Genomic DNA, 20080 nt, shown 5'->3' with positions numbered 1-20080 from the left:
AGCACATGAATCTTATTCTCTTGAAAATACCTTTCCAAAAATTGTATCTTCGATCAAGTTAATATTTTTTTATTTTCGCTAAAAAAAAAAAAAAAAAAAAAAAAAAAAAATCTTTGGATTGCTATCGATTAAATGCAAAATTTTTAAAAGGAAAAAAAAAAAGATTAAAAAATTTTGAAAAATCTTGTTAAAATTTTTTGCGGTTGCTTAATAGATAATCACTGTGTTTGGGCTAATGTTGAGGAGTATTGTTTGAATGTAAATAATACGTGTTGTGATATTGAAATGTATTTATTTGTTTAATGAGGTACTTAAATTTATTTTTTATAATGCACCACATTCTTTTCTTCAATTTTCTATTTTTATTTTTAGTGGGAATGGGGGGCATCCTACCGAATGCCAGACATTCGCCACTATTTCAGAGACTCCAACCAAAAGATCTTTTTAAGATTCCAACTGTCTGATTGTTTGTATTTCCCTTGCACTTGGTTCACCAGGTATATCCGGCAGGTAGTTTTTGAAATTCTTTTTCATGAGTCCGGTTGTTCCTATGATTATTAGGATGATGGAGATCTTCCTAAAATTCCAGTTTTTTTTTTTTTTTTTTTTTCATGTCTTACATAAGACTTTGGTAGTACAAAAAAAACTGGTCAAGAAACATATATATAACAAATAAATGTAATCAAAAGATAAGTTACTCTTCTACCTATCTGGAAAAGTTTTTAGTGGTTTTACTCACTTTAAAACGTTTAATCGGTTCGAAAACATAGCGCTGTGAGAACGAAAAAATAACTGCGAATTGATACCTAAATATTTGAATTCTTGAAAATGACTTAAAAATAAAACACAATACTGTTAGAAACTCACCCAATATGTGTCACAGTAACAGATATTGGGTTGGTATTTTGAATAATTTTTTTTATTTTTAAGTCATTTTCAAAACTTTTAAAATTTAGGTGTCAACCCGCAGCCATTTTTCTTGTTCTCACATAATGCTCGACACTATATGTTTTTTGAACCGAATAAACGTTTTAGAGTGAGTAAAATCACTAAAAAGTTTTCCAAATACGAAGAAGAATAACATTTATTTGTTATGCATTTGTTTTTTTTTACCACTTTTTAGTACCTCTGTGGACCGTAAAACAAACCAGAGTTTTCTTGTTAATTTATTTAGAACTGTGATTTTCTCCTGTGCCCAATACTATATAAGCATTCGGATCAAATATACAAAATATCTTATGTCAGGAAATGATTGAATCTTATAAATGTAAAAGATTAAAATTGCCTCGATCTAGAAGGATTTCTCCTTAACTGACCGAGAATAAAAAAAAATGTAGTGTACTATCAAAACAGATGCAACACTTTTCTAGCAAAAAAAGGCAAATTGATTATTGTTGAATTTGTTACACCACTTGATTATTATGTCTGGTGTAATTTTATTTATTTTATTTTTATTTTTTTTTTGGTGTACTTACTTTATTGTGGGGATGGTGCTCTTTGTACATCCGAGACAACTCGTCAAATGAGTAACCGTATTCCTCATAGATCTTTTGCATTTCGTTGATGTGTTCTGCTACAGCTTCCATTCCACGAAGGGCCTCTGTAAAATGATCAAAAGGATTTTTTTTTTTTTACTCTCATAAGACCACGCCCCCTTTAGTTGGCGGAGAAGCTTCTTCCGGTGTTGAAAACATGCTTATTTTTCTTTACTAAAACTCTGCATTACATCTCTTTTCCTTAGCAGAGAAAAAGAAGCATGTTTTCAACACCCGAAGAAGGTCGCATGTTGCAGCGACCTAAACGTTGTGCTAATAACACCCAAGGTGCGAATAATAGTCCGATTAATCAACATAACACAAGCATTCACATCTCATTTCAAAAATTCAGAATTGTATGTAATTTGTGTTTTACATTAATAGATGATCTATTAAGAAATGCACACCCAGTCATTTATCTACTTCAAAAACAATTTGTGCATCACTTCTTATTTGATAGCTATTGTTGTCTTCTCTTCTAAAAATTGTTTCGCCTATCCAAAATTATGATTCATCTATTTTTACATTTGTTGAAATTCAACTTTGCAAATTACTTTGTAAAATGCTGATGTACTTCGCATACTGTTTTAAGGCTGGCTGCGTTGCACTACACACCAATTAAAACCATTCACCGCGGCATTATCTTTGAAATTGGTGTCTGGAGAGAAAATTGATGGAATTAGCTGGCAAGAATAGAATTTAATAATAACCATAGAGTAGGGAATCGAACTAATATTCTTGGCTAGTGTTTATACCATCTTGCGTTTAATGTCTACTTACTGACGCATAGCAGCAAGTATGACACAAGGACAAGTTTTAAGGTGGGTGTCTCTTTTGCTGTTGAATGCTGTAAAAGTATTCGTGGACCCAAGCAAGGCTCAAGCCACTTATAAGAAAATGTAAACTTGTAAGAAAATGACCAACTGTTACAAATTAAACAGTAACCAACTGAGTTATGAATTTCAAACTGCTTTATCGCAGTCGTTTTCATTGTTAACGAAAATGTCACCACTTATCAAGGCCCAAAGGCCACTCGAGAATAATAAATATAAAAATAAACGACCTAACTTCGCTCACGTGATCATAGACCATTCGTTATAGTGGCAGCGTCGTTATCTTAACATTGCACGTTCGAGCTAAGATATCACATATATATATTTTTTTTTATGTTTAAAATTTTAATATTGAAACAAGGTTATTTATGCCATTTTTCGTTCATTTTTTTTTTTTACATTTTTTCATCATGTTTGCTTTTTTTTTGTTTTTATTTTTCCGAGTTTTAACATTTAAAACAGGGTTATTTATGCCATTTTTTTCGTTCGCTTATTCTTTATTTTGCATCACGTTCGCTGTTTTTTTTTTTTTTTTTCTGATTTAAAAATAAAAGCTATAATATTTAAACAGGTTACCCTCACTACACCTGGGAAACCCCCGGGTACACCCACTAGTTTAAAATAATTATGTTGATCAATCCTCATTTCAAAAATTCAGAAACATTATATCAAATCGGTACGGACCTGAATTTAATACGAAAATGGAAATGACTCGACGATCTTTCTGTATCTTAAGCACATAATAGATTTTCAATTTTAACGATTATCAATTATTGAAAAAAAAAAAAAAAAAAGAACAGAAACATTCTTATATATTATTTTTTTTTATTGGAATCCTTAAGATAAGTTATTTGTTTATTTATTTATTTGTGGACTGTTATCCTCATCTTCATAGTTGTTGTTTTACCACGTTTCGGCCAACTCATCCTCTGGTCTTCCAGGTCAGCATTATCTGAAGATAGCAGTTTACATCCTACCCAAAGCAAGCCAGAGATTTAGTTGGCCAAAACGTGGCGAGACAACAACAACTATGGAAGGCAGTAATTACTGGGGACACAGTTATGAGACTTAACATTTCTACCCCGTTGCAGTTAATCACCAGAAGAAGGCCAAAGGATGAGTTGGCTGAAACCTAGTGAAACAAGAACAACTATGAAGATAAAGATAATAGCCCGCAAATATATAAATAGAAAACACTCTTCCCTCATTCTCCAATAAGAGCCATTGTCAAGATACACCTGAAGAAGGTAGGTTACATCGGCCGAAACGTTATCAGAATAATCCAAATAATTCATATGATCAATCCTCATCTCAAAAATACAGAAATATTGAATCAAATCAGTACGAACCCAAATTAAAGATATGTAAACAACTCAATGCTCTTTTCGTTTCAGAAATACATCATACAGTTTAAATTGTAACGACTATGGTTTATTGGAAAAAAGAACAAAAACATTCTTTCCGAGATACACCTGAAGAAGGTCGGATGTTAGATCGGCCAAAACATTGTGATAATAACAACTAAGATGAGAACAGTGGTCTGAACAATCCAAATAAAACATTTTGTCTTAATTTTTTGCTATTTATTTTCTATTACATTGTGACTGGTTCTGTCCAGAATATTTCTGTTACAAGAAGTAACATTCTTGTTAGTATCATGCTGATGTTAACTACTGGTTCGATGCAGTCATTTGGGTAACGAAATGTCATCGAGAGAGTTTTAGCACACATTTCTTTACTTAACTCCAGCATTTGCGGTCCTGGATATGACCTTAAACTATATCCGAGGTGAGGCCCCAGCTTGCGGGCTTTGGGGAGTGTGGAGCTAGCCTTTAATTGCCATTTCTCCCAGGTCCACTCTTACTCGGAGTGGTAGTACCTGTTAGGGTCCCAACTATGGGTTAAATAGAAACCGACTTAAAAAAACAAAAACAAATATACTCTATTAAAAAAATTGTTCTTCAAAATCACTGGATTCGGCATTAAATAACGTGAAAAAGGGTTGATATGCCGTAAAACAAAACAACCAACCAACCAGCATTTGCAGCACCATATGCATGCTCCTCTTGGTTCTTCTTCATCTGTATTGTGCTTCTTCTGCATGCACACGCACACAACATAACAAAATTAATAAGCACGAAATGTGGATGAGCAATACATCTGAAGACGGATGAAGAACATCATTTCCTGCCTTAACAGGGTTCAAAATTGACTTCGAAATCTAGTAGGTGATGTCCTTTTCCCGTCCTTACAACCGTTTCCTTATAAAAAAGATGTTGTGATTCTATCACTACCCTCTCGTTATTTTCATGGCAAGTGCTCGACTGAGCTTCGATCTGTGGTTCCTCCTCTGCAAAACATTCACAACACTCGTCTAGCTACAGCCACTGTCAACAATTTCCCTTACTCTCTGTCTGTGCACAAAATCGAACACAAACTCCATGAGCAAAGTTTATTTCCTAGAATTGTCCGCCTCTAGCACTCTATGCCGCAGGTCTGCTTTTCAGCTGACTACAACATGGTCGTATTCAAGTCCAATGTAAACAATTTCTTGTCGAACCTTTTTTTTTAATAATCAAATTCTACCCAATTTCCACCACCACTGATCATTAGAGTGTTGTCTCACTGGCTTCCTTACACTTATTGTCACTTATCTTCAAGTTGTCTTTGGCCCTTAATGAGCAGAGATTTCTTTGTAAAAAAACAAATAAATAAAAGTGAACATCAGTTTAAACTTAGTTGAAAAATAAATAGCAATGATAAGGATAATAGTGTGAATAAAACAAAAAAATATATATGCATCCGTCTGCCTGTCCTACAAGTATTTTAATGGTGAATGCTTCGACGAACTGCAATCACTTGTACCCCCCTCGACATAAATACCCCCCCGACAAACCCAACAAGCAGCTAAATCCCACCCCTACACAGTGGAGATCCCTAGATGTAAGAGAGCTTTTTACTACAGTAGTTTCTTCCCCAGAACTACTTGACTTTCGAACTCCCTTCCGGGTCCCTGCTTCCCCAACTGTACTGACATGCAGAAGTTCAAGTGTAACGTGAACTAACATCTTGCTGCCCAACTTCCTACATAGTACCCCTGTAGATTATGTCCCTGGTAGTAGCCCCCTACATCAAAGTGGCAATGTGCCTTGTCTGGCGTGAAAATGTAATTAAAGAAAAAAAAAAATGTTACGGAAGTTGCTTTATAGAGATAATGTGCATGATTTTACCTGAGAGATGGTAATGCTCGTCTGTTTCTGGATCGGTCAACTGACACAGCTGTTGCAAGAGAAGTGGGTACTTAAGGATGCGCTGAATTGGTTTAATAAGGAACGACTCCAAGGTACAGGAGTGTTGCTGTTTGGGATTTCGAGAAAGAAGGAATTCTTTTAAAGCTGCATTTGCATCTGGAAATAAAGAATTGAGCGTTTAGAGAAACCAACAAAAAATACAAGCAGTAATCTTTGTTTACATTTAGAAAAACAATTTCATTTGTTTAAATATATATGCACGTTTTTAAATTATAAAGAGAAAAGAATAGAAGATGAAAGAAAGAAAAAAGTTCAGTAATAGCTCAAATAATGTAAGGGAGACAAGTCACATTTTAAGCTAAAAAGAGTTATTGCCCTTACATTTTAGTTCCCGTCGTCTGAAAGTGCTATTTGGGTTTAAATTAAAAAATCCGACAAGATAACTTTATAAAATAGATTTAAAAGTTTGCATAACCTATTATATGAAGGGAAGTTATCTGTGTGTATCTCCAGCTAAAAGCTAAAAATCTACAAAATAAATACCCACAAGTTGATATATTTTTGATTGGCGTTGCCCTGGATCAATAATATCTAAAAATAAAAAAATTATTCATTCTTTTGGGGGTCACAAGTGTGTTAGGTTTTGTTCGGGGGGGGGGCGTTTTTGCAGCTATTTTACATACTAATTGGAAAATAAAATGGCAGTTCATTCCTTGAGACATCTATATAAAGGAAAGTTGTCTGTGCATGTGTGTCTAGAGAGAGGAATAGGCTGGATGGGGGAGAAAGATGGAGTTGGGGAGAGTGAGAGGGGGGAGGGAAACAGGAATGAGAAACGGATAGAAAATAAGAGTAGAGAGTAGTTTTAATATGTTACAATGCTTTTACAAGTTTTAATATGTTACAATGCTGTTAAACATGTTACAATATTCTTTGCTAGAAGAATCTGGATGTGAAATTCTATAAAGGTGACGCTCTTGAAAAACTAAGCTACCATATCACCTGCAACTTAAGATATTAAGATCAACAAGGGATGTGCCATGCATACAAATTTATCTAAATTATTAGACTGATGGCATCTTGCGCAAACCCCATATACAAACCTGGCTTTGCATCTTAAAAAAGAGACAACGTACAAAATAGCGATATGATAGAATATAATTAATAGGAATAAAACGGTTTTATAAGGAGCAAATTTTAACACGTATAAAGCCATTGTAAAATTTAGGAAAATAAATTTTCTTTTTTTTATTTACAATTAGCAATATTTAGAATAATGTGTTATAAAGTTAAAATATCTTACCTGGATTAAGGATCTTTTGCGACCTTGAATGACTTGCACAGAAGGAACTGTACACCTTGAAATGGTTGGCATAATACAGAAAAGAGCCACCCAGAGAAAACAGAACACGCTGTAAAATAAAATAAAATTAAATAAATAAAAATTTATTAGTTGATAGGAGTGTGTGTGTGTGTGTGTGTGTGTGTGTGTGTGCACGCGTGTAAAAAAAAAAAAAGAAAAAAGCTTTTAAATATGCTTAGAGAAAGCTTTAAGAATGTGAATTTCGTTCTGCCTTTTTAACACTAGATGTGAAAGCAATAAGAAACATACTATCCCATAATGCATCACTTTTGAACATTTGCTGCTTTGCATAAAAGAGCCTGAAAACTTTGAATAAAATCGTTTTTTATTTAAAAAAAAAAAAAAATCAAAAACGCATTCATCAACGATTGCTTATTTTTATTTCTTAAAGTTTTTTTTTCACTAGCTCGAACAAAATGTGCTAAACAGTGTAGTTGAACTTCGATTTTAGATAAGTAACATCGTTTAGAGCTAAGTTGAATTAAGAGCAATTCGTTTTTGTCGATTGTTGCTTATGACTTAGCAACAGCAACAGTAAATATGCTTTCCAAATTAACTTTACGTATGATTTACCAAAATAAGGCTTAGACATTTTTAGCTTCAACTTCAAATTTAATTTTTTTTTTTTAGTTTAATTTTGTAATCATAACAACCGTCCTAATAAAATAATTTTGCTTATATATTAAACAGTATGCGTATTCAACATTGTATTAGGATCAAAGTATTTCTAAGGCATAATTAACAATAGATTAGGTTAGAAAGTGAACCTGATTGGTTAGTTTGATCACGTGGCTTATAAAGGATCCAAAGTTATATATCAGTTGGCAGTCTGAATCTTTAAGAAACATATAACGTAAAGTTCTGTTAGAAAGGGCTTTCGACTCCCTCCTGTCTCCTCATATTCATTTTCTTTTAAGTTTCAAGTTGAAACTGTTGTTCTCACCCATCTAAATATCGACCAGGTTCAACATTGCTTAACTTTGATAATTTGACCAAATCAAGCTATAAAATGCTTATTTTCACTTTTTTTTTTTTTTTTAATTTAATCAGTTTAATAATTTCAAAACTTATGATTTTCAATTAATATACAAATTCTCGTGTGTTTATTATGATTGAGCTAGATATATAATTACTTGGGCTGTGACAACAGAATATTCTTTTCATTCTTTTGACTCTCGAGTATATATCCCACGCAGTGAGACACACCTAATCAACCGAGAACCACATCAGTCTATATAAAAACACAGAAGATATTAACGGATATATACTCCAAAGTACAAAGCAATGAAAAGAATATGCTGTTGTCACAGCTCTAGTAATTACACTTTTAGTTTATGTGTACTAACGAAAAAGAAAACCGAGATCAGATTTGACATTTATTTATAATTGCAAGTGAGATGCCATTAGAATCATATTTTTAGAGATAAATCTTTAAGTACATATTTACTTATTTGTTGGGTTTTTTTTTTTTATATGAAAACGTGTGTGGTGTAGAATTGAAATGCTTTGTTATTTCTATATCTGTGTTCTGAAATAAGTTTTCGCCATATTTGTCCTACTCCAGTGAGACAATTCTGAACTAAAATACCAAAGAAATCAATAAGACGGAAGATTTCTATAAATGTATGAATTACTATTGAGATTTCATTGATTTACTTGCTTGTCTCATGTGGTTTGTGAGAGCTTCCTTGTGCTGCGTTAATATCCATACACAAGTAAACAAATTAGTTACATTTATATTGACGTGTCTTTTAACATTTCTATTAATTCCATTTTTAAAATATGACAAATTTATGAGCTAAAAACTAACAACAAAAAATAATAAGTTTCTTCTCCACTGAGCAAGATAACGAACACAATTGTAGACCAGTATCATGATTTAGCTTTGGAAATCTTTGAAAATATCAATTTATCCATATGAATAATTCGAGGAGCTTCACTTCATGCTGGAGAACAGAACTCCTACCTGGGCGCTAATTATTGGAGTATGTTATTACATGTGTGATTTTAGCAAGTTATATGGAAGTACTTGATTAAGGTATCTTCAGAGGCATATTGTTTTATTTAAAACATTTTTTTTTTTTTTTTTTTTTTTTCGCAGAGAGGTGTCGCCATCCTCCACATACGATGTCTGGGATTTTTAAATGATCAGGTTCAGCACTAATATCTTGCTCTTATTGCTAACCCATATATTCAATGAAAAAGTAATTCATCTAAATTAATCCTCAATGCTCATAGGAAGCACAAGATTATGAGGTAAAGCGTTTTTTTTAAGCTGCTGTGCCATTTGCAACGTTTGAAAAAGTTTCCAAAAATTATCCTATACAATATACTGACAAAAGCAAGAAAAAAATTGGGATTTAGTTTGCTTCTAAAATGCTCCAAATCATTCAGTATTAAATAGTTTATTTGTTTGTTCATTATTATTTTTTCTTCATTCTTTCACCAGTTTGTGTTATACTTATGGTTTCCCATTGACTGATTACACCCATATATATATATATATATATATATATATATATATATATATATATATATATATATATATATACTTTCAGTCTTGAGACAATAGAGATACCCTGTAACGGTGCCTACACATGTAATTGTAAAGCAAGAGTTGTCCTTTCCTGAATCGACATTGATTGAATCTAGTAGCAAGGAGAAGTCCAGGAAGACAGGAAGTAATTTCAAAATAAGCAAAGAAAACTTTGTATTCCCAAAAGGTCACCCATTTTAGTAATGATTAGGCTCAATGTCACTTAACTTTGGTGAACTAATAGGAACTAGCGTGTCAACGTGATTAAACCACACACACACACACACACATATATATATATATATATATATATATATATATGCTTGCTTGCAGAAGATACAAATCTGCTATATCATATACCCTTTTGCCAACATGGCATTATGCAAACGATTCAAGTGACATATAGTCAGTTTACTTGCTAAAAAGGTATAACATCATTGCATACTTATTTATTGTAGAAAACTAGTTCTGCAGACAAATCTTTCTAACACATTTCCTCATCACCAAAGATGCTGACTGAACACCGATGCTTTTTCTCGCCACTAAATTTCAATTACCAACTGAATACCAAGGAACTTGTTTTTATCAGTAATTCTTAGAGAGTACCAATTTGATCATCTTTAATTATTTCTTAGGTCGTATTGCCGAATATCGTACATTCTTTAGACTGTATTGATTTCATTGTCTTTTATGCTGACGAAATTTATCAAATTTTACTTTAAAAGTGTCTCTTCGAATAAGCTAAACATAATTAGATTTTTTTTTATTCAGACTAACTCAAACAAAATAACAGTATTTCTGATGGCAGTCATAGAAAAGATAATTTGATTTCATTTGATAAGAAAATCATTACAATAAATTTATACATTTAAAAAAAAGACAAAACGTTTTTTTTTTTTTGTTTTTTTTTTTGTCAAAAGTGAGTATTTAATCTGTTCAGTCCAATGTTAAACAACTGCATTCACAGAATATCTTTTAAAAGAAAAAACAAATGGTTGATGCATGGGGTTAGAAAAAGATGAAATAGAAAGTGAATTTCTAAGACATTTGCTGCTATGTGCTACGCTTATCACCCAAAGCAAAAATAGACAGAAATTACTTTTCTATTATATAATAACTAGCACGGCCTATGGAAATTCCACGGTGGATTAAAGAAAAATGGTTTTAATTTTATCATTTTATGTACTTATATCTACTATTATATAAAAGGAACTATGTGCGTGTGTGAGAGAGAAAGAGAGAGAAAGTTCTGAGTCGATTTTTTTAAAAATTTCATTTGAAGATACTTGATGTTTCCGAGAGTGTTCTTACATAGGTTTTGTATCGGAATGCATCTGATAAGTATCGATAATTGTAAAAATCCAATTAAAGAAGGAAGTCCAATTTTGGCCAAATTTAACACTCTTTTTACGACCTAACATTACAAATGCATTTGAGAAGTTTTATCACCGCACAAGTAGAAAGACCCAGCCTATAAAATCAACTGTAGATTTTTTTATAAGACAGGGGTGCATTCAAAATGAATGTTTCTGTTTAGAGCACACTTGGGCCGACCTGAACGAGACCCCCCCCCCCCGGTATTCAGTAGTTGGTATTTTTTACGACCTAACCCAGTGTAATATAAACACCCCAACCTCCCCATGTTAAGAACGGTTTTCAGAATATACACCCTCATCCTCAAAAACTATACTACATACGAAAACATACTATAAAAATTATAGGGGGAGTGATTCTCGTTCAGGTCGGCCCACATTTGAACCATGATACTTGACATTTTAAATTTTGTGATGCCATTATTTACAGATAATTTTACAGAAAACAGTAGGTTCTCCACAGTGCAATGTAGACTACAATATATTATCAACTGTCACTGCGGGGAGGCATGTGATGTTTCTTCCTGGTACACTGAGGTGGGGAGGGGTCCATAACTAGAGCAGGCAATCAGTTGATTTGATAAAAAAAAAAATTTGCAATTTCATCGATTTCGATGACAAAAGTATGGGAGAGTGGAACATTTGTTGATCTTCATTCAATCCCGGACAACGTCGGGTTTCCCTGCAAGTATATCATATACTTATGTTTTAATCTAGGAATATTTTCCAATGGTATCTTATTTATTAGGCTTTTTTTTTGTTACATAAAAGTGACCAGCAAATATTAGATCACTTAAGTACCAAAGCCAATCTTGTAGAGAAAGTCACAATTTGTACCAATGAGAAATGAGTTGTGCAACTTAGATGTTCAGCTTGGTTAGGCAAGTGTGCTGATTTAGGTGGCTCCACCTTCTGAGGCACAGGTTATGAGTGTCATTTGTCACGTTGTGATATTCTTTGTTTATTCATGTACGAAATAAAACGTTCGTTTATTCATATTGCATTAAAAAAAAAAGTATAATGCATAACATATACATATCCGTTTTTAATTGACAAAATTTAACAAAAATTGTATGGCGGACCAATGGAAAAAAAAAAGTTTCTCTGAGTAATCAGTAGGGCTATGACAACAGCATATTCTTTTCATTGTTTTGACTCTCAAGTATATATCTGACACAGACACAATTAATCAACCGAGAACCACATCACTCTACATAAAAACATATAAGATATCAATGGATATATACATGAGAATCAAAACAAGGAAAAGAATATGCTGTTGTCATAGCCCCAGTGATCAGTTATGGTCAGTAATACAAAGATTAAAAGAGAAAAAAGAGTATCTCTTTATTGAGGTAATGAAGTGGACAATTACACAAATCGACGAGCTGAGCATACCAAGTTCGAATCCAAGTGGTTCCATAGTATCTATTTTATTTATGGATATTTGTAACATTGCACGGACGGCTATTTGTAAATACCAAGTTGTGCATGAAATTATGTCATCATAAGGGAAAAGGAGACTATAAAAAGGAGAGAACACATTTGAGAAGATGATCATGTTAGAGACGTGGACGGCGTTCGAGAGCACGATAACGTGAAGCCACGTGTGACAGGAGAGTGAGGAAATAAATGTCATTGTGCAACAAAAAAAAAAAACGCGAGTTAAAGTTCTTTTCTATTCTTTGTTTACTTTGTGACTGAGGCTATTACATGTTGGCAACCTTAACTTGTCCTTTTCAATCAATGCTTTTTTTATCGATTTAGGGGAAAGGCTGAGGTGTGAAGATCAAATTTTTAAATATCTTTAAAATTCTTATTCAGCTTTATTTTAATGATATATTACAGATTAAAATATCTGTGTGTTCATAAACTTGTAGTCACATTTACAAGCATACAATAAATATATAAACTAATGTCCATTGCTTTGATCAGCATCATTATCATCATTAGTTTAATGCCCATTTTTTTTTTTTTTACATACTGGCATGTGTTGGACGGCTTTTGGAAATCAACTTCTTTGTAATATATAAAACATTTTACCATAGATTTTTTTCTTAGCTTTTCCAGTTCATTTGTAATAAAAAAAAACCCTTCTTACAATAGATTTATAAGGTTTGTGTAAGAAAGATGAAATATGGATGATCAAAAGTGATATAAGTTTATATTTCCAACATTAAAAAACCGTATCATTTAACAAGCAACGAACTAGTTAGTTATAATAAAAAAGAAATTTCTGTCTGAGAAAATGACTACAAGTATTTATCTGAATTGAAGACAAAATGCTATTATGGTGAAATAGACAAACATAATGATGGAAAATGGTGTTATGAGAAGGAAGAGAAAAAGATATTGGCTTAGATTTTACAATTTTTTTTTTTTTCCAATATATTTTGGTCTCAATGTGAGATTTTGTCAGTCCGTCACGTTTCAGTTGAAAATTGCATTTTCATCGTTGAATACAAAGATTTAATGGGTGCATCTTGTTTTAGATGCATCTATTAAATCATCATAAACGATTTTGTTCTTACGTCTGTCACACTAAAATTTGAAATAGAATTTGCAGTATTTCTTTTCTGTTTTCAGCAAGAAAGTACAGAAAGCAATTCACCTGAAATACAGATGTTTGTTCAAAATAAAAATGGATCATCCATAGTCACCCTCGACTATGGATGATCCATTTTTATTTTGAACAAACATCTGTATTTCAGGTGAATTGAAGGATCCATTGTTATCATCTGTATTTCAGGTGACTTGAAGGATCCATTGTTATCAGTGACTATACAAAAAGATATCTAGATAAGCTCACTTCTTTCTTGTATTCTGTGTACCTTTAATTCTCACCTTATAATGCTGAGTGTTTAGCAAGGAGATATCAAGTATCTTCTTTTTTTTCTTCTTTTCTTTTTTTTTTCTTTGAGTCTTTGGAATGATTTGACTGAGGGCTGAACCTCAGACTTCTGACCCATTAGTGAGCACTTCAACTATTATACTAAATAGGCTATTATGTTTAAAATGTATGAAAATAAAATATTGGCAAAGCAAAAAAAAAAATTAAGATTAAATTAATGAAAGTACATTAAAATAATTTTGAAACCTGAAAAATAATTTTATTTCTATTAACTTAAAATGAGGTAACCTCTCTCTCTCTCTCTCTCTCTCTCTCTCTTTCTCCTTTTTTTTTTTTAATATCTTAACTTTTAACTATGGAATTGTTTCTAGTTATGTTTACCAGAAAGTTCTATTTTGATTTTAGATATATTACTTAATATAAGATTTATCAGTTCTTGTCTTTATCATTCTGTCAATCTTATTCTAATGATAATGCAAAAAACACTGAAAAGGTGGACGTAAGTATAACACGGTTATTTATTTCCGAATTAATTTTTTACAATTCTATAAAAATGAAAAGAGTTTTATCTTGTTTACACAAGCTTGTACACTTGTTGAAGATATTCCAAAATGACCGTTTTGCATTGAGCGATGCATTATGGTCATGACGAAAAAAAAATTTTTTCCATAAATTTTTGATTCTTCCAAAATTGATATTATATTATTTTTTTCTGCAAATTTTTTATGATAAAAAAAAATTAAAGTAAAAAAAAAAAAAATAATTTATGCCCATATTGCATTCCTCCATGTGTAGCGGCCATCTTCAACAAGTGTGTAAACAAAGTAGATCAATTTTGAAATTCGCTTCAAATTAGTATAGAAAAAATAATCATGGTTTTTTTTTTTTTATTAAAGGAAACATACTCTGGTGCTTGTCCAGAATTCCCCCATGTTAAAAAAGAAAGAAAGGAAAGTGTGTATGATTTCATGTTCTAAAAGTCATATAACTTGATCAAGTAGTTCTATTTTTATAAAGAAAATAATTTTTAAGCAATTAATGGGAATTTATAGGGCATAACAACATAACTCAAATTCAAACATGCAAGATTTATCTCCCTTTGTTTTGTATTTTTAGATTGTTTTCCAAACGGCAGACAAGACTGTCACTCTTCTGTTATTCATAACATTTAATTTTCTTAATTTAAAAATAAAACTACTTCATCAATTTATATGATTTTTGGAATATGATATTTTCGTAACAGGTAACAACAATAAAGAACTATCTGTATGATATCGTATATCATACAGATATTTCTTGATTTTTGTTTGTAATATAGGGGAATTTCTGGACTAGAGCCGATACTTTTTGTCAAAAAAGACCTTAAATATCATGGTTTTATGCGATAAGTTATTTTGAAATAGTTGTGAGTGAGAATTTTTTAGGATCTCCCTCGAATTAATATTAATCAGGATTTGATAAGTATAAGAGGACAATGAAAATGGTTAATTGATTTATACTACAATTAAATACTTGAACTAAGTAAACTATTATTAGATGGGGCTGGGTTGGAAGACATCATACATGCTATTCTGTCACAAAAAAAAAAACTATTTAAAATATATTTAATATACATTAGTTATTTTTATTTTAAGTTCTTAAACTCATTTTTTATTCATAATGAATTTGATTATGAACTGACATTTGGCTAAATATTTTCAATACAAAGGAATATGATTTTTTTAATTTAAAAATATTTTGGAAAATAAAAAAAGGCAAAGAGAAAAATATTATTTGATATTGTGATTTTTTTTTTATTTAAAAATATTTTGGAAAATAAAAAAAAGCAAAGAGAAAAATATTATTTGATATTGTGATTTTTTTTTATTTAAAAATATTTTGGAAAATAAAAAAAAGCAAAGAGAAAAATATTATTTGATATTGTATCACATTTTTGTCTTCAATATAAAAAACAAGGAAAACTTATTTGACTGAGAACCAGATTATCAATTGCTGTAAGCAATTTATAGTTAATCTATGTTTATAGGTATATATAACTCATCTTATATATATTAGGTTTTTTGACGTTTAACTTATAAAAGACATTACTTTTGCACCAACCTAATATATATATAAAGTTGAGGTTTTTTTTCTCGCTCTGACATTGATATTAAAAGCATGCTTTCTATACTTAAAACTTATCAAAACGAACTTGTTAATATATTCAATCATGGGTATGTGAGCGACTACATGTAGGTCAATTAATTTACATATTCCTTTGAAAAACGAGCGTTGATTAATTACTTATTCACTTTTTATCTTTTCTTATTAGATAATTGGTTTCATTTAAATATTATGCTGAATTCTATTTATGCATAGTTTCTACATTCTGTATAATTGTGTAGAATGTAAGATGAAAATGTTCTAGCACACAGAAATATATATACATATGTAAAAGTGACCATGACGGTGTATGTGTGAAAACCCTCTACTAAACTCCTCCCTGAATATATGGTCTACAGAGTTGAAATTTGATATATAAGCTATTTGGGCCTATAGCACACTTTTGATTTTGTTTTTAGCCGGCAAAAATTGCTGTTAAAGAATAAAAATTGAAAACAAAACAGTTAATCTTGGCAGTGTAAGTCAAATGAAGCATTACTCCTGCTGTTACTTTTGCACATGCGCAAAATTAAACATTCATAGGTCAAAGTCGATTAATTTTTAACCGTTCCTATCCATCTGTCCGTAGCTCAGGCAGTAACGACGTTGGAGAGATAAATAACTAAGGTAGGAACACTAAAAGTTCTGGTTTCGATTTTAGCAGATGGTATCCAAAGTCATATTTGTTATAACTTTTTAAATTATTAATATCTCGGATAATTAGCTATCGAGAATTGCCTGTATAATAATAAGAAATCTGCATCAATTATAATATTTATGCGTATGTTACAACTGGGCAACGCCGGGCGCCTGTTAGTCTATAGAAATATAATTATAACTACTTAATTTACTCACATAAAATTAATATACGTAACTTTAAAACTTTATGAATGCGTAAACTTTAAGTATTTACTTCAAAAGTGCTCAATACGTAAGTAGAGCTAGTTAGTAATTTATAAAATATATATGGCGATTAAGCTACACTGAATATTCCGCGTTTCATCCACTCTAGGACTTTTCAGGCTTATGTGCGAATTCTGTGGTTGTTTATCGCTTTTTTTTTTTTTATTTAACCGCAGAATTCGCGCATAAGCCTGAAGAGTCCTAGAGTGGATGAAACGCGGAATATTCAGTGTAGCTTAATCGCATATATATTTTATAAATTACGAAATATAATTATCTACTTTTAGTATATACTACACATACTAGTATATATGCAAGTATATCGTGTGTGTGTGTGTATATATATATATATATTGCCTTTAAAATATAATTATCCACTGACATGTGTTTCGTTGTCTACGACTCATCAGAGTGGCTGAATCTAGCGAGATACGAAATCGGGACCCCATGGAGAGAAGCCTAAACTTCTACCACTGGGCTATCTCGTGCGAGTGCTGGCTATATCACAACATTTGTTTTTGTTTGCGATACTTTTTTGAATGAATTCAATTATTTATACGAAAGTGCATTTCTACCGAAATGCGAGTTGGGAATAATTTTCCCTATTGACCAATTTAGTAGTACCCCCAAATGAGGAGCGGCACATGTATTGCTTAAAATATAATTATCCACTGACACGTGTTTCGTGTATGTGTGTGTGTGTATATATATGTATACACACATTAAGTATATAATATAACTACCTCTCTACCCTGCAACTTCTCTCCTACAGAAGAGACGTTGCGAGCCTATCCTTGTTTTATCGTTATTTCCATGGCAGGTGCTCGTCTGAACTCCAATCTCTGGTCCCCCCTCGCCAATCTTTCACGAAAAACACCCGTCTAGCTGAATCCACTGTAAAAAATTTCCCCCACTCTATATCTGTGCCTAAATCAAAACGCGGATTCCATGAACAAAGCTTCTTTCTTAGAACTGCACGCCTGTGGAACTCTGTTCCGTCTGCCTGCTTCCCACCGGACTACAACTTGGATGTGTTCAAGTCCAACGTTAACAAATTCCTAATGAACACTTCATCAAATCTCCACACTAACGTAATGTTCTTGCAATAATCCTTATCCCTGAGTGTATACTTTTCGCATCGTTAACATTCCAAGCTTTGTTCAAACAATTTAACTCTTCCTTTTGGTTTGATATAGATTACCACAATAATTCTAGTCGTGCTCACATATATAGTTCATGATGAAACTCGCACCATTTTTGCGCACGACGTCATCATTTTTTTTCTGGTGACAGTGTTTCGTATACACCGATATTTCCTTCTGCCTTAAAAAAGCGGGTTGTAGGAAGATTTGACACATAGTAGGAATGTGGCCATCGAAAAGCTAGCACGCAAAAGGCACGGACACTCTGGCCTACAAAAAAAAAAAAAAATGCCCTGTCAGCATTATCTGGCAGGGGCACCTCAGGCGATTAGTAAAGCCTGTTATTGCATATCAAATTTTTTTTTTTTTTACCAGAAGCTACTTGAGTATAGCAAGTGAGTGAATTGATCAATTTTTCATAATTTTGGTAATATATTTTTCGTTTCGTCACGGGTATGTACATTAAACATTTTTTTTTTCTTCATTTTTATTAATATTGGGGGAAATCTGGACAAACCCATTTTTTAACTAGCCCAAAGGCCACTCCAGGATAACCGCTAAATGAGTGTTAGGTGAACAGGCAGAAAACAACAAAATGATTGGTAATGGCGGTGGTGGTTGGCTAAAATTTGTTAACATTGTGTATAAGTTCTGTTATTATCAAACATACGGTTTTAATGCTATTAAAATAGATAACTTTTCGAAGACCCTGTATATCTCAGCTATTGGTCAGGCAAGTTGTTGTGACAGCATGAGTTCGTCCTCTCCAAAAAAAAGCTTGCAATACAAAGTTACATGTTTCAGAAAGCCAAAAAGTTCAAGTTAAAAATACATAGCATTCCTGTCAGTTCATATCCAAAAGTAAATGATTAAAAAAAGTTAAGGACAATGATAAAAAAAATGAATTATGAAAAAAAAAAAAAAATGAAACAATAAAAAAAAGCAAACAAATGAACAATGCAAAACTACTGATTTGTAGATAATTTAAAATACACACGAACAATGTACAAAATAATGACATGAAAGCCAACAGTGATTTGTGTCTTCTCGTATTGAACATCATTCACAGTTGTTGTTTTTTGTTTCAATTCGAGACATAAGAAATGATTTTTGTTGTGAAGTACATAAAATTAATGAAATAGTGTGGAGAAATGGTGCAGAAATGTTAATTGAATATATATATATATATATATATATATATATATATATATATATATATAATTCCTCATAGAAAAAACACTCAAAATGTTTTGTTTTTTTAATGTGTCTTTATTTTTTGTAACTTATTTAAGGTCTAATCTATATAGATAGCATCTGTCTGTTTCCTTGTCTTGTTAAGACTCCTTAAACTAGAATATTTAGACCAAGAAAACGTATACATATGTGTAGCAAAATTTTTTTGAAAAAAATATATGTGCTAACTTTATTAGTGAATTTGTTTTTAATAATAACATTAGGAATGAATGAAATACTGCAGAAAAAACATTTCAGCAATAATAATCGATGAAAAAACTATTTTAGAATTTGTATGTTGCTGATGCTTTTTTTTTTTTTTTTATTTTTTAAATATAATGCATATGCTTTGGAAAACAAAAAAATAAATGTTAGATATAAAATTTTCAATATCATTATTTTCGGATTTATTGTTATGACGTCATACAATCAAGTATTTTATGTAATTAAAACCTTTAAGATTTGGGTAAAAACGAAATGATTATATTTAAGTAAAGTAGAAAATCAAAAGTTACAATACAAAGACACACATTGAAAGGAAGTTATTTTGAGTTTTTCTAGTTAGCAAAAATATATGTGTGATGATTATGATTCGATGAAAGTAAATCTATACTAAATGATTTATAAAGAGATAAAAGTTGAAAATGGTAAGACAAATCACAGTTTATGTACAATAAATACAATAAACAATATCGGTGAATTTGAAAAGAAAAAAAAATGCAAAAAAAATAAATAAAAATAAAAATGATGAAATAGAAAAAAAAAAAAATCTCCCAAACGCAGATAACTAATAAAGATGTGAGAGACACACACACACATACATACAGATATTAGAGCAGTAGCAACAGCAGAAATGAGTAAATTCAGCCTTTTTTTTGTGTGTGTTAAAAAGATTGACTGTAGAATGAGACAAGAAAA

The 20080-nt window shown here is 31.4% G+C and overlaps 1 protein-coding gene across 16 annotated transcripts in view; it reads right to left on the bottom strand.

Annotated features, from left to right (window-relative positions):
* Positions 1 to 20080, bottom strand: part of LOC145303663 (protein still life, isoforms C/SIF type 2-like) — a 1026311-nt gene that overhangs the window by 14125 nt on the left and 992106 nt on the right. For all 16 annotated transcript variants that reach the window (XM_080145246.1, XM_080145250.1, XM_080145247.1 and 13 more), the window contains 3 exons: positions 6923 to 7031; positions 5599 to 5775; positions 1476 to 1600 (listed from right to left, as the gene is read on the bottom strand). In XM_080145246.1, the coding sequence (XP_080001372.1) occupies positions 1476 to 1600; positions 5599 to 5775; positions 6923 to 7031 (411 nt within the window). The remainder of the gene's footprint in view (positions 1 to 1475; positions 1601 to 5598; positions 5776 to 6922; positions 7032 to 20080) is intronic.

This window comes from Euprymna scolopes, chromosome 19 (genome assembly GCF_053919585.1).
Source record: "Euprymna scolopes isolate OS-2025 chromosome 19, ASM5391958v1, whole genome shotgun sequence".
Classification (NCBI taxonomy): domain Eukaryota; kingdom Metazoa; phylum Mollusca; class Cephalopoda; order Sepiida; family Sepiolidae; genus Euprymna; species Euprymna scolopes.
The sequence above is the reverse complement of the archived record's forward strand: the minus strand, read 5'-3'. Positions and strand labels throughout refer to the sequence as shown.